This window comes from Hippoglossus hippoglossus, chromosome 13 (genome assembly GCF_009819705.1).
Source record: "Hippoglossus hippoglossus isolate fHipHip1 chromosome 13, fHipHip1.pri, whole genome shotgun sequence".
In the NCBI taxonomy this organism is placed as follows: Eukaryota; Metazoa; Chordata; class Actinopteri; order Pleuronectiformes; family Pleuronectidae; genus Hippoglossus; species Hippoglossus hippoglossus.
In genome coordinates this window covers 6,181,180-6,194,547 of record NC_047163.1, presented here as the reverse complement: position 1 = coordinate 6,194,547, position 13,368 = coordinate 6,181,180, and the positions used below count along the sequence as shown (strand labels likewise).

The window sequence follows — 13,368 nt, the reverse complement described above, 5'->3', positions numbered from 1 at the left end:
GTGACTTTTTGTAGAACAAGAAGCGACGTGAGCGGCGAGATCTGCTCAGACTGCAGCTGCTGCGGATCTTTGAGCTGCTGGCTGATGCAGGCGTCATCAGTGACAGGTTAGCGTTACGATGCTATACAAACAAAGTTACCTGCCTTTACACAATTCCCTTTTTTACACAAATATTATTGTTACACACTGTTTGCTTTGAGCCTGTTTCATTGTGCGTCTCCACTGTTTGTGCTCTGCCAGTACAAACGGAGCTCTGGAACGTGACACCCTCGCCCTGGGCGCTTTGTTCCTGGAGTATGTGGATCTAACGCGGATGCTCCTGGAGGCTGAGAATGACAAAGACGCCGAGATCCTCAAGGACATCCGGGCTCACTTCAGCGCCATGGTGGCTAACCTCATCCAGTGTGTGCCAGGTACTGGGGAAATAATCTCTCCACCATCTTCACTTATCCGACCAGTCAGTGACAATGCTCTGCAGGTTAGATTGATAAATTACAGAATAAACACCATCCATCTGTCCTTTTCACCCATTTGTGCAGCGTGAATTATGTAATAGGCTTCCATGTGGATAGAGTTAGCACAGGATGGATGGAGCACAAGTCACTTGACATTGATCTTGATTTAGACATATAGCCCAAGGGGAGTTGATCCAAAAATAGAGCAGCTTGCGGACAGAGGGAGGTGATGACTCACAGGCTTCCAAACATACACACATCTCCAGTGAACGGCTAACGATCTGTCAAGCAACATCGTATTATCATCATTAGTAAATAATTTAAAATACATGGAATACTTTTGCAGACTCTTTATTCTGTCAACGAGCGACCCCTGTAACAGCCGTCCTCCTCTTCCTCCCCAGTGCACCACAGGCGCTTCCTGTTTCCCCAGCAGAGCCTGCGACATCACCTCTTCATCCTCTTCAGTCAGTGGGCCGGCCCTTTCAGCATCATGTTCACACCTCTGGACCGCTACAGTGACAGGAACCACCAGATCACGAGATACCAATACTGTGCACTAAAGGTAAAAAAAGATCCATCTAATAACACCCTCAGACTTGTTTTCTTACCTGTGCTGTGCCAAGATAGCTCAGCAAATGTTATTCAGTTGTTTGGTACGGACTCATCTCCACCCACAAATCAAACACAAACCTAAGTACACTCTCCCCTGAACTGCAGTGCACCAACATTAGATTAGTACATCTCTCGTCTTGCTGTTATTTTTCAACACAGCCAAAGACCTGTGTCAGGAATAAAAAAAAGCTTGTCTTGTGTGTCAAACCCTGCAGCGTGTATCCCTGACCGATGCTTGTTCTTGCAGGCCATGTCTGCTGTGCTGTGCTGTGGGCCCGTGTTTGATAACGTGGGCCTCTCTCCAGACGGATACCTCTATAAGTGGCTGGATAATATTCTCGCCTGCCAGGACCAGCGGGTATGTGGCCAAACCTTAACCACTGTGCTGCGCTCAAACAAAGAGCTGACCCAGAAAGCCCCTTCTGAAGTCTGCTTTAGAAAAGCCCGACACGAGACCACCCTGCCAAGTGCTCGCCCATTATCCTGCAGGTGTGCTGGCAAATAGTGAAGGAGAGTTTTTCTTTCAAAGTAGAGAAATTAAACACACCCGAATGTTTATTTCAAACATTTTTACTCAGGGCAAATGACTTTAAGGCCCCATGTTTTTTAATAATAAATTAATCTATGGGGGGGCTGTGAATGAGGGGGTAGAGCCGTTCGTGTTCCAACCAGAAGACGTGCGGTTCCATCCCAGTCTTCTTCATCTGCATGCCGAAGTGTCCTTGGGAAAGATACTGAACCCTGAATTGCACCTCATAGAAAAAGTGCTGCCCATAGATGCGCTGTTTGACTGTGTGTGGGTGAATGGCAATAAAATGTACTGTAAAGCGCTTTGAGTGGTCGTCAAGGTAACCAAGTACTGGTAGTAATAATTTTACACTGAATCCTTGGTTCTTTTAAGATACAGTGAAATGATGCCTCAGACATTCACTCATTTAAAAGTGGGAGAAAAGCTGTGAAATTCAAGGGCGTCTGTCTCGGTATCTCAGGTCCATCAACTTGGCTGCGAAGTCGTCATCTTGCTCCTGGAGCTCAACGCCGACCAGGTCAACCTCTTCAACTGGGCCGTGGATCGCTGCTACACAGGCTCCCACCAGCTCGCCTCAGGCTGCTTCAAAGCCATCGCCACAGTCTGTGGCAGCAGGTACAAGATCTCACAACCTCCCTTGTCATCTGTGCAAATCTGTATTTATTTTCCTGTGTCACTCTTTTGAGATGAAGCTATGAAATTATTTGCCCTATTTTCATGCCCATTCAGATTTTTTTTATGGAAGTGAGAAAACCACTGGTCTCAGAGAGCTCACTGTTTGTCTGGCTTCCACCTCGTGCTTTATCTCAGAGGCATTAACAGAAGCGTACTGTGGAAGACTCTGCATTGATTTTATTAATAATGGAACATGAATTCATAGTTAATACTTCCTCTCTCTTCCTTCGTTAGCAGGAACTACCAGAGTGATATCGTCACACTGCTGAATCTGGTGCTCTTCAAGGCCTCAGACACCAGCAGAGAAATCTATGAGATATCAATGCAGCTAATGCAGGTGAGACACACACCACCACCGTGTGTTGCGCTGCTGTGCAGTTTGGCGTGTGTGTACGGACGTAAGTGACACATTTCCCCTCTTTCTTCGGGCAGATTCTCGAAGCTAAGTTGTTCGTTTACTCGAAGAGGATCACAGAGCAGAAGCCGGGCAGTATCCTGTACGGCACTCATGGTCCGCTGCCGCCACTGTACAGTGTCTCCCTGCCTCAGTTGTCGAGCCAGCTGGCGAGGATGTACCCTGAACTCACGCTTCCTCTATTCTCAGGTCACTGTTTCTTTCATATATATGTGTGTGTGTGTGTGTGTGTGTGTGTGTGTGTGTGTGTGTGTGTGTGTGTGTGTGTGTGTGTGTGTGTGTGTGTGTGTGTGTGTGTGTGTGTGTGTGTGTGTGTGTGTGTGTGTGTGTGTGTGTGTGTGTGTGTGTGTGTGTGTGTGTGGTTACAGCAGGGTTAACCGTGGTATTTAAGCCTGCTGTAATACTCTCACAGACTTGTTATCTTCTCATGGTTTCCCACTAAATACTCCCTCCTCTTCCAAAGAAGCCTTCATCTCCAGGACACTTACTGTATCTGTGGACACTCCCACTGACCACAGTAACACTAGGAGCTTAATTTCCCTGAGGGACTCCCCCCCCCGATTTAAGTTGAATATATATGCGGATCGGGATTAAACTGGCCATTATGGTGAAACTGAGAATGCAGTATATGTTTGATTTAGCCATAGGATTGAAGCACCGCAGCGCCCGCTGATGTTATTCTGATGGTATTATTGCCTTCCCTCTACTTGCTGCAGAGGTTAGCCAGAGGTTCCCCAGCACCCATCCCAACGGGAGGCAGATCATGCTGACCTACCTCCTGCCCTGGCTCAGTAACATCGAGCTGGTGGACAGCGGCCTGCTGCTCCCGGCCTTCACGCCATGCACCTCGGATTATGATGCTTCGAGCCGCACGACCAGCACCGGCTCATCGCACCAGCTGAAGGGCAGCGGCTGGGGCTCCCTGCAAGCCACATCCATGGTTCTCAATAACCTCATGTTCATGACAGCCAAGGTAAAGTCATGTTGTGGAAATACAAACGACACAGGGTTGATCTAGGGTCAGTGCAGCTAACGTGATGCGGTGTTCTCCCTCAGTATGGAGACGAGCTGCCTGGACCGGAGATGGAGAACGCCTGGAACGCTCTAGTGAGCAATGACAAGTGGAGCAACAATCTGAGAACCACACTCCAGTTTCTCATCAGCTTATGTGGTGTCAGCAGTGACACCACTCTCCTGCCATATGTAAGATATATATTATTTAGACAAGCTGGAAAATGTTCTGTACCTACTTATTTCCCTTTTTTTCGGTTTCTCATGGATATTCTGTGATACGTTTGTCCAGATAAAGAAGGTGGTGATCTACCTGTGCCGGAACAACACCATGCAAACCATGGAGGAGTTGATATTCGAGTTACAGCAAACGGATCCAGTCAACCCTGTGGTGCAGCACTGTGATAGCCCTCCTTTCTATCGCTTCTCTGCCACAAGCAAGATCTCCACAGCAGCTTCAGGTACATTTACTACACACTAGAAAGACATAGTGTGAATATGCAGGAGAATTGGTGTTAAAGCTCATGCTCAGACTTGTACTGTAAAACATAAGTGTTTAAGTCTTTTCTTGTTGGTTTTCCAGGCACCACATCAAGCAGCAACACTGTTGTTGCCTGCCAGGAAAACTTCCCAGATCCAGATGATAACAAGACCGTAAAAGATAATGAGGACAGGTACATGAGGCAATGAGTTCTTACAGCTCATTTTATGAATTACGATACAGTTTTATTAGAAATACCCGTCATAAAGATTTATTTTTTCTGACCTCAGACTGGGCCACATAATGCGAGCACACAACCGCCTGGAATCACGCTACAGCAACAGCTCAGGAGGATCGTACGACGACGATAAGAGTGAGTGTTTTTGTTTTTCATAGCCTGGTGAGTGTGGAATTCACAGGCCGGGTTTCCGGAGGGGAAGATGGTGACCAGCATGATGGCATTGATAATGTATGAGCAATGCAGAGCAGCCTTGGGCTCTCAAAGGGCTTCTGTGAGAACTGGCACTCAAATAAAAGTAGTGGAGCCCGGGGCCTCTGCACTGCTGCCAGTGACCCAAAATCAAGTTTGTTCCACTCTCTGGGGCTGAATTGGTCTCGCAGACTAATGATAGCAAGAAAAGTCTGGCAACAAGAAACACCTTGAAGATTGATGTCCTCTTCAATAAAATTATATTTTGAGCAGTATTTAAATGAATCTTCTGTGTCGTCATCTATCTGCCTCCCATGTTCAGCTGCAGAGACTACAAACACATTTGTGATTGTGGGTTTTACAACATGTGTCAGGAAGCATAAATGAAAACATTATTCTGTGACCGTTTAGGTGATCCACTTCCTCCATACGCCGATTGGCTGGTAGTCATCATTGAGACCAATCAGCCCCATTCGCTGCCCATGCCTGTGAATGGAGGATGCTGGGCTCCGCTGGTGGACTTTCTGCCAGAGACCATCACTCCCAGAGGACCCCTGCACAGGTTAGACGACTGCATACATCAAAGCAAGATGTGCTCATTCTGATCCTTGAGTCCGAGTCTTTAAACACTTCTGCGAGTCACTCATAAGGATTTTCAAGGGACATTTGAGATCAACAATTAAACTGATGTTTGATATTTAATAAGTCAAATGTTTTTTTTTGCTTTTTTGTGCTGTGCGTGTTTTAAAATGTGTTATACATTTAACTTTATTGTACGTGTTTTTGTTCATTCTAGGTGTAATGTAGCTGTCATCTTAATGACAGAGATGGTGGTGGATCACAGTGTGAGAGAGGACTGGGTCATGCACCTGCCTTTACTGCTCCATGCCTTGTTTTTGGGTGAGTTTATTCTACAATTAGTCACTGTGTAATTGCATGTTATGTGATACAGTACAAATCTCATCATGACTATTGAGTTTGAGATGCTTTTCCTGAGGACATCTTTTAAATTTAACCCGGTGATATCAGATAGTTTCATTTTTCTAGAGTATGAGATCAATGCTGTGAAACCAGGAGAGGAACCTGAAAAGAAACTCTTACAACTTGTCTTAGAGTTTTTCTGATTGGTCTGTTCCTCTCTCCAGGAATGGACCACTACCGTCCGGAGGTGTTTGAGCACAGCAAACGTCTCCTCCTCCATCTGCTCATCACATTGTCCTGTAAAAACAACTTCCAGGCCATCGCCTCAGTCTTACTGCAGACACGTGAGATCAACGGCACCAAGACCCTCACCTGTAAACCAAGTCTTCAGCCGGAGAATTCACCTTCTGGTAAAAAAAAACATATATACTCCTTAAATCACCTTTTTGGACTTTTCTAAAGTACAACTCACACTTTACTAAAAAGCTGAGGTAGAACTGGGTCCAGTTGTCGTAGCGGTTTGGCGCTTTACGATAAAGTTGCACATTGGGAGGTAACATTCCTTTCAGTGAATAGATAAGTGTCTTATCAAGGGAGAAAATATTTGGACACTGCACCAAAAGCAACACTGAGCACAGAGGACATCAAAGCTCTTGATTAAAACATTCCACGCTGCTATTTTTATCCCTTTGCCCAATTTGGGACCATCTGCTCGGACAGGCTGGTTTGGCTCCCCTCCTCCCCCCCGACAATATATTTTTTTAAATGTCTAGACATTCTGTAATGTCCAGAGTAGAGACCATTTGAATACAACTTGCACACTGTGCTAAAAATAATGACTTGTTTACAGAGATGCCACACACTGATAGCACGGCTGTGGAGATCCAAAGAAAACTTCCAGTTTCTATTTGTAATGTCCTCACTCAGATGTTTATTATATTTGTTGATTTACTAAAAAGGAGATGAGGTGTGCAGCAACTTAGTAGTTACACCCATGAGACAAACACGTTAAATAGATACTGTCTTAAGTCTAATCGATTCAAATTCCAGACGTTCCAGATGTTAAAACACGGCTCATGCTGCTCCCTTCATGTTCTTTCCCGTCATCTCCAGCTGCATGTCAGCAAAATGAAATTATCCACTGTGACCTGGTTCTAATCGCTCACCTGTTCCTCTGCTGTGTTCAGCAGGTGTTGACTTCCTGCGGGAGGGTCAGGCGTCTCCCGTACCAGACTCTGGTCTGAGTTCCTCCTCGACCTCGTCCAGTCTGAGTCTGGGGGGCAGCAGCAACAACCTGCCCGAGATCTCACAGGAGGTGGAGGAGCTGGTGGCTTCCAATAAAATCGATGAGAAGACTAACAAGCTCATTGAGTTTTTATCCACAAGGTACTCGTATCCATATGTGCTCTCGTTTCCCTGTTAGAAGAGTGTGCAGGCAGATAATGGATTTTTATTTCACACAATAAAAACATGACATGCAGCAAAAAAGTTTCATAGATCCAATCAGAAATAACTTTCTGATACACTGATGCACTTTTTCATATTTCTAGATGGAGATTACCACCTAGTGGTGCTGTATGTGTAATGCAACAGATTCTTAGAAGTAGATTTGATGTTAAAGTTGTGATGCATGAAAAATACTAAACATTGCAAACTCTTTGGAAAAATTAAGGGATTATATTGGATTAAAGTTCAACTGTACTTCAACTGTACTTTAAAAATAAAGCACAGTGGCAGGTTATTTAGAATAATCAGCTAAATGAACCAGTTTTACCAAAGCAGACCTCGACTGTACCAGACTGTATATGTTTGTTGTTAGTGACTTTAATTAACTGTTGTTTTACAGAGCGTTTGGACCGCTGTGGTCCCATGAAGACATTTCCCCAAAGAACCAAATCTCAAAAAGCACCGGGCAGCTGACAAACTTTCTGCGACACGTGGTGTCTGTGTTCAAAGACTCCAAGTCAGGTAACACTGCCATGACAGATGCATCACACTACAAAGCCCTGTCTTTACCACTGAATAAATCACCTCTTTGTCCGATGTTAGATTTCCACCTGGAGCAGCAGCTCAGTGACGTGGCGCTGCAGACGGCCCTGTGCAGCTCGTCACGCCACTACGCCGGCCGCTCCTTCCAGGTGTTTCGAGCCCTGCGTCAGCCCCTCTCCGCCCACGCCGTGTCCGACCTGCTCTCGAGGCTGGTGGAGGTCGTGGGTGAACATGGAGAAGAAGTGCAGGTTAGTGGTCTGTGTGTGTATGTGGATTTCACAGCCTTAAAGGTTCAGTGTGTAAGATTTAGCTGAAAGGGATCTATTGGCAGAAATTGAATATAAAATAATCCAGTGTGTTTCATCAAATTGTACGAATTGTTGCTTTCTTTACCCTAGAATGATCCCTTTATATTAAAAAACTTAATTTACATCTGGAGTGGGCCCTCTCTACGGAGGCCGCCATGTTTTTTACAGTAGCCCAAACTGGACAAACTAAACACCTTTTGAGTTTTTATGACGACTGAAGGCTACCACAGGTTCTCTTTCATTTTGCGAAGAGGAGAGTGAGGTGAGGGGTGTTCAGCTGCAACATGAAACTTCAACACTAGATGTCACTAAATTCTACACACTGAACCTTTAAGCATAAATTAATTAATTAGTATTTAGAAATAATCAATGTATTCTTATTTATTTCCATATTTATCACTGTGGAATTCCAATGAGCAATATGATTTACAGCAGGAGTGGAGTTGTTGAAGCAGGAGTATCTTCCGCCTGTGCTTCCTTCCTTCCTTCCTTCCTCTTACGAGCACACAAACACAGCATTAAAATGAATCATCATCTTATGACATATTATATCTGTCACATCTGACCATCACAAATTATTCAAATCCATGTGTTATCTTTTTTTTAAATCCTGCAGTCAGAGAGTAAAACAAGCCGGACTGAAAACATGACCTCTTTCTAACTTCATCAGATCAAATGGAGCCTGTGAGCCGCTGGTGTTGTGATTAATTCTCCACATAGTTCACAGCGACAAGCTTTTCCCTGTAATGAAATGCTCGGCGATTAATCAAGTTGTCGAAACAAGTAAATACAAGAAAATCTCCCCAAACTGCAGTTGTGTGCTTTTTTTCTCTCTCGCAGGGCTACGTGATGGAAGTATTACTCACACTGGAATCTGTGGTGGATAACTTGGCTGAATGTTTGAAGAACAATGACCTCATGGCGATCTTGACGAGGTTTGCGTCTTCTCTTAGTACAGAGTGTCTATATGAAAAGAGAGGAAATATAGTAACTTTAATTTATTGTTTGTTCGATTCCAGAGCCTCATCTCCGGATTTCCTGACAAGTTTCAAGCTGCTGTCGAACAGGAACAGCACGGGGCAGCTCAATCTCAGAAGAGAGGAGCGGAGCACACATCAGAGGAGCTCCTCTGTCCCCAAGAAGTTTGGAGAGGCGGACAGATGGTCTGATCCTCCCCGCAGCGCCACGCTGGACCGAATCCAGGCCTGTGAAAAAACGGGCTTCTTAGCCAAGGCCCGCAGCTTGTCCTCATCCAAAGACAACGTCACGGACCCGGCCAACATCAACCACCCCAGCAACCTGTTGGCCACCATCTTCTGGGTGGCGGTGTCACTGATGGAGTCGGACTTTGAGTTTGAGTATCAGATGTCTCTGAGACTGTTGAATAAGCTACTGGGCCACATGTCGCTGGACAAACAGGAGAACAGGGAGAAGCTGGAGAAGCTGCAGACTCAGCTGAAATGGAGCAGCTTCAGCGGGCTGCAGCAGCTGCTGCTGAAAGGCTTCACCTCCGTGTCCACCACCGACCTCACGCTTCAGCTCTTCTGCCAACTCACACCTGTCTCACGAGTGCCTGTAGTGGACACCTCACAGGCCATAGGTACACTGCAGGGATCAATGCATGTGGATTTGAAGCAGATCATATTCATTTCATGCTCGTAGACTTTTTCTTATACAGTAATTTTAGATTTCAGACAAATAACAAGGTCACATGAAAACTAAATCCACCTCCCCAAATTACATTCCAGTGAACTTCTCTTCAAAATGATTTGTCACGTGAAATATTTAATTATTTCCTCTATTTTGATCCAATAGGTTTTCCCTTGAACGTTCTCTGCCTGCTTCCACATCTCGTGCAGAACTTTGACGGCCCCTCGCTCTTCTGTCAAGACGTTGCTGAGAGGATCGCCCAGGTTCGGATCCGTTAACGTCTCTATCCTCACTTTGTCTCACAGATAATTACATTTCTTTAAGCTAAAGCACTTTGTGGTTCGTAGGTTTGCCTTGAGGAGAAGAACTCCAAGCTCTCCAACCTCGCTCACGTCATGTCCCTGTATAAAACGCGCTCATACACACGAGACTGCTTCTCCTGGGTCAATGTGGTGTGTCGATATCTCCACGAGGCCTTCTCGGATATCACCCTCCGCCTGGTCACCTACATGGTCGAGGTTAGTGCAGCCGTATCAGCTGATCGTGTGTTTCCTGAGCCAAATAAAAGGGTTCCACGAAAAAGTATATTGCAGCTTCTGAAATTAATGTTTTTTTTATAATTCTCTTGTAACAGCTGCTGGAGAAAGGTCTACCCAGTATGCAGCAGACGCTTCTACAGATCATCTACAGCCTCCTGAGTCACATGGACCTGGGTGGAATTCAAGCCAAACCCTTCAACATGGAGGTGCTCAAGACAATTGAGAAGTTTGTCCAGGTGAGTTCAAGTTAAACGCCTGCAGATATTTGGTTTGTTCTTTATTCATGCAGTGATTAGAAGGACAGAAGTGCATGGAAATTGAAAAAATGCGGATGTTAGATCTGATGTGATCAGTGGAAATCTTAAGCCGTCGTGCTCTGAGTAAGAGTCCTGTGTTCCTTGTTGCTTTTGTGAATGTTCATGTGAGGGGAGAAAAAAAAATAGCTGTCGTGTGTCAGTGCAGTAAATTTGTAGACACACCCAAACTATAAACAGTCCGCCTTACTGCCGCGGGCTAGGCCTCTCACACTGAATCTATTTTCCTTCAGCTTCCTGCTGGGAGGAATCTGCCAGAACACCTCTGAGCTTCATTAAAACACATAGAAAGACGTATATGGTTGTTTATTTCTAAACATATGGTTGTGTTGGTTTGTTTTTCCCCCCCCCCTGCATGCATGGGTGAATTGGTGTGTGTCTGTGTTGAGTATAGACTGTCCATTGGAGGGAAGCGCTGAATATCCTGAAGCTGGTGGTTTCTCGATCGGCCAGTCTGGTGCAGCCCTCGGCCCCTCAAAGTGTCCTCTGCTACGAGGACATCAGCCGAGTCTGGGAACGCTCCACCAAGGCCTTGCCGGGGAAAACTCTGGATTTCCACTTTGACATATCTGAGGTTAGATATTCTCCGACTTTCTTTTCAGTGTGAAAGTGATTAGTTTTAAAGTCCCTGTAGAGCGAGGAGGGATTAATACATGTGTGTGTGTGTGTGCCTCTGTATTTTTTCCTGTATTTTCCAGGGTGTGGTGCTTGTTGAGGTTGTGTGGAATCTTTTAGAGCTTTTTTGGAAAGGAAACATTTCTTCCCCTTCCTTAATGCTGACATTTCTTCGTAGCCAAACCTCCTGAGATTAGCTCGAAGAGCTGCGAAGGTAAACACAATTAGCCGCGCAGTGCGGAGCTGTAAGCGTGATGTCAAAGACGCAGACAGAGTGGTGCATGTGTGGGAACTGGACAGGGAGCTGTTTGTGTTGTTCATGAATGGCAGGAAATGATGTCAGCTCTCTGCTGCCGTCCTTTGTATGTGACTCAGGGAGTTCTGGTGGACAGACGGCAGCATGTGTATTCAAACTTGAGACACGCTCGACAAACCACTGATACGTCCTAAAATAGCCGGATATATTTAGACTGAGGGATAAAGCAGAGGAGATGGGGGTTTATTTTTTCCTCAGCTGCTTCATGAATCCGGAATGCCAAGTGGAATAAAAACTGTGAACACTGATAAAATGTCACTTCACACTGAACGTGGAAGTCCAGAAGAAGCAGGAGCAGCCATGGGGCCAGAGGCATGGACTGACCGAACAGAGGCACTTTATCTCCTTCAAAACTTCCCCTAAGTCATCCAGGTTTGTTTGTGTCCGTGCTGTCAGACGCCGGTGATCGGTCGGCGTTACGATGACCTTCAGCGCTCTCCGGGCCAAGATGTGAAGAGCAGGACCACCTCGTCTACCTCCTCGGGATCCACATCCAACAACGTCCTGGTGCCGGTCAGCTGGAAGAGGCCTCAGTCCTCTCAGGTGAGTCTTCTTGAAACCATGGCAATAAGAGTAGTACTTGAATAATACACTTGGCATTAACATGTGATCTGGATGTGGATAAGGAGACGATGTCATCACATCAGACACTTGGTCCTGGGACATAAAACTAAAATTGTATTCACAATATTTTATTTTATTCTTGCCCTCTACAGAAAAGAACTCGGGAAAAACTGGTGCACGTATTGTCTCTGTGTGGACAAGAAGTGGGGCTCACAAAAAATCCTTCGGTAAGATGCACACCATGCTATGAATTTCATCACTCTCCAATTTAATGTTTTTTTTAAATGTCTGTCCGCTTGTTTCTCTCTGCAGGTGATCTTCTCCAGTTGCGGGGACCTGGACCTCATGGAGCACCAGCCCAGCCTGGTGTCCTCCGACGATGGGACCCGGGAGCCAGACAACATGGACGACACCACCTCGGAGCAGCAGTTCAGGGTCTTCAGAGACTTTGACTTCCTGGATGTGGAGCTTGAGGATGGAGAGGTGAGTCGGAGAATCTCCAGGGTTTTCCTCCTTCAAACTTTGGAAGGAAAAGCAAAAGAAGACAGAAAAACATTAGCTGATGTGCAGCGTTGAGTCGGGTGTGCCTGCTCTGTGTAATGGGCTTTCTTCTTTCTCTTTATTCTCTTTGCTATCAGGAGCTACAGGTAAGTTTAGTCATGTCACATTTTCTATTTGCTGTGTTTCTTAAATGAGATGCAGATAGTTAAGTGGAGTGACACACTCGTGGTGAAGCCAATGTGTGTGCATGCCATGGAATTTAGAAAACTGATTCTACATAGTTCATGTGCTATAAGAGAGATATTTAAACATTTAAACAAAAATTAAACCATAAATGTCACATAGGACTAATTCTTTTAAAACCACACAGTAGTTCATGTCAACATAAGATATCCATAACTAGGATCAGTCATTTTTATTTATCTTGTTTAATTGTGTCATCTGTTGATTTAAACAGTGTTTAATTATTCTATCAGATTATTAGGAGAGAGCTAGTCCTGGGTATGATGTTTTACAGTAACCTGGTTAGTGGGTGGCTTGATTTTCACACATGATAAGTTCCAACATTAATGCTCATTACGAGATTATTATTTTTTTTTTTAACTTAATTTTCCTTATAAAATTGTGCAAATCTGACCATGATGGGATTTTCCAAAATTACATCTGTGTCTCAGTTGTACAGATGTGATGTTACTGCCATCTAGAGGCACAGTAAGAAGAAACCGGAGACACTATCACACTAAACGTATTATTTATACAATATTAAAAACTTGTCATGCACACACTAATTCTCCTGTAGACCTTTTCCACTTGTGAGCGCATGTACTTGGTAAGTTGATGCAGAGAAAATGAACTAAAATTCTCTTTATTCTCGTTTACTTTGAGTAGAAGAACAAAATCTCCAAACGAGCTCAAATCTGTTGTGTTAAATGACACAGAGACCAAAATACTGATGATTCACACACTGTGTTTCATGGTGGTACAACAATACTTAGAAATATAATAACACATTCTTTAAGTAGTTCATCTTAACTGCATTG

At 44.8% G+C, this 13,368-nt stretch overlaps 1 protein-coding gene across 13 annotated transcripts in view; it reads left to right on the top strand.

Moving 5' to 3' along the window:
- The window catches only part of frya (furry homolog a (Drosophila)), a 48,934-nt gene that overhangs the window by 28,039 nt on the left and 7,527 nt on the right, over positions 1 to 13,368 (top strand). For 6 of the 13 annotated variants that reach the window (XM_034603952.1, XM_034603943.1, XM_034603949.1 and 3 more), the window contains exons 25-52: positions 15 to 106; positions 241 to 413; positions 860 to 1,020; positions 1,318 to 1,428; positions 2,060 to 2,214; positions 2,509 to 2,611; positions 2,707 to 2,878; positions 3,406 to 3,662; positions 3,746 to 3,892; positions 3,993 to 4,161; positions 4,284 to 4,374; positions 4,472 to 4,554; positions 5,023 to 5,173; positions 5,408 to 5,511; positions 5,757 to 5,942; positions 6,720 to 6,918; positions 7,379 to 7,500; positions 7,582 to 7,769; positions 8,670 to 8,764; positions 8,849 to 9,429; positions 9,645 to 9,742; positions 9,827 to 9,997; positions 10,114 to 10,254; positions 10,727 to 10,906; positions 11,660 to 11,806; positions 11,980 to 12,054; positions 12,140 to 12,310; positions 12,466 to 12,474. In XM_034603952.1, coding sequence (XP_034459843.1) covers positions 15 to 106; positions 241 to 413; positions 860 to 1,020; positions 1,318 to 1,428; positions 2,060 to 2,214; positions 2,509 to 2,611; positions 2,707 to 2,878; positions 3,406 to 3,662; positions 3,746 to 3,892; positions 3,993 to 4,161; positions 4,284 to 4,374; positions 4,472 to 4,554; positions 5,023 to 5,173; positions 5,408 to 5,511; positions 5,757 to 5,942; positions 6,720 to 6,918; positions 7,379 to 7,500; positions 7,582 to 7,769; positions 8,670 to 8,764; positions 8,849 to 9,429; positions 9,645 to 9,742; positions 9,827 to 9,997; positions 10,114 to 10,254; positions 10,727 to 10,906; positions 11,660 to 11,806; positions 11,980 to 12,054; positions 12,140 to 12,310; positions 12,466 to 12,474 — 4,332 coding nt within the window. The remainder of the gene's footprint in view (positions 1 to 14; positions 107 to 240; positions 414 to 859; positions 1,021 to 1,317; positions 1,429 to 2,059; positions 2,215 to 2,508; positions 2,612 to 2,706; positions 2,879 to 3,405; positions 3,663 to 3,745; positions 3,893 to 3,992; positions 4,162 to 4,283; positions 4,375 to 4,471; positions 4,555 to 5,022; positions 5,174 to 5,407; positions 5,512 to 5,756; positions 5,943 to 6,719; positions 6,919 to 7,378; positions 7,501 to 7,581; positions 7,770 to 8,669; positions 8,765 to 8,848; positions 9,430 to 9,644; positions 9,743 to 9,826; positions 9,998 to 10,113; positions 10,255 to 10,726; positions 10,907 to 11,659; positions 11,807 to 11,979; positions 12,055 to 12,139; positions 12,311 to 12,465; positions 12,475 to 13,368) is intronic. The other 7 variants (XM_034603948.1, XM_034603950.1, XM_034603955.1 and 4 more) reach the window with 6 other exon arrangements.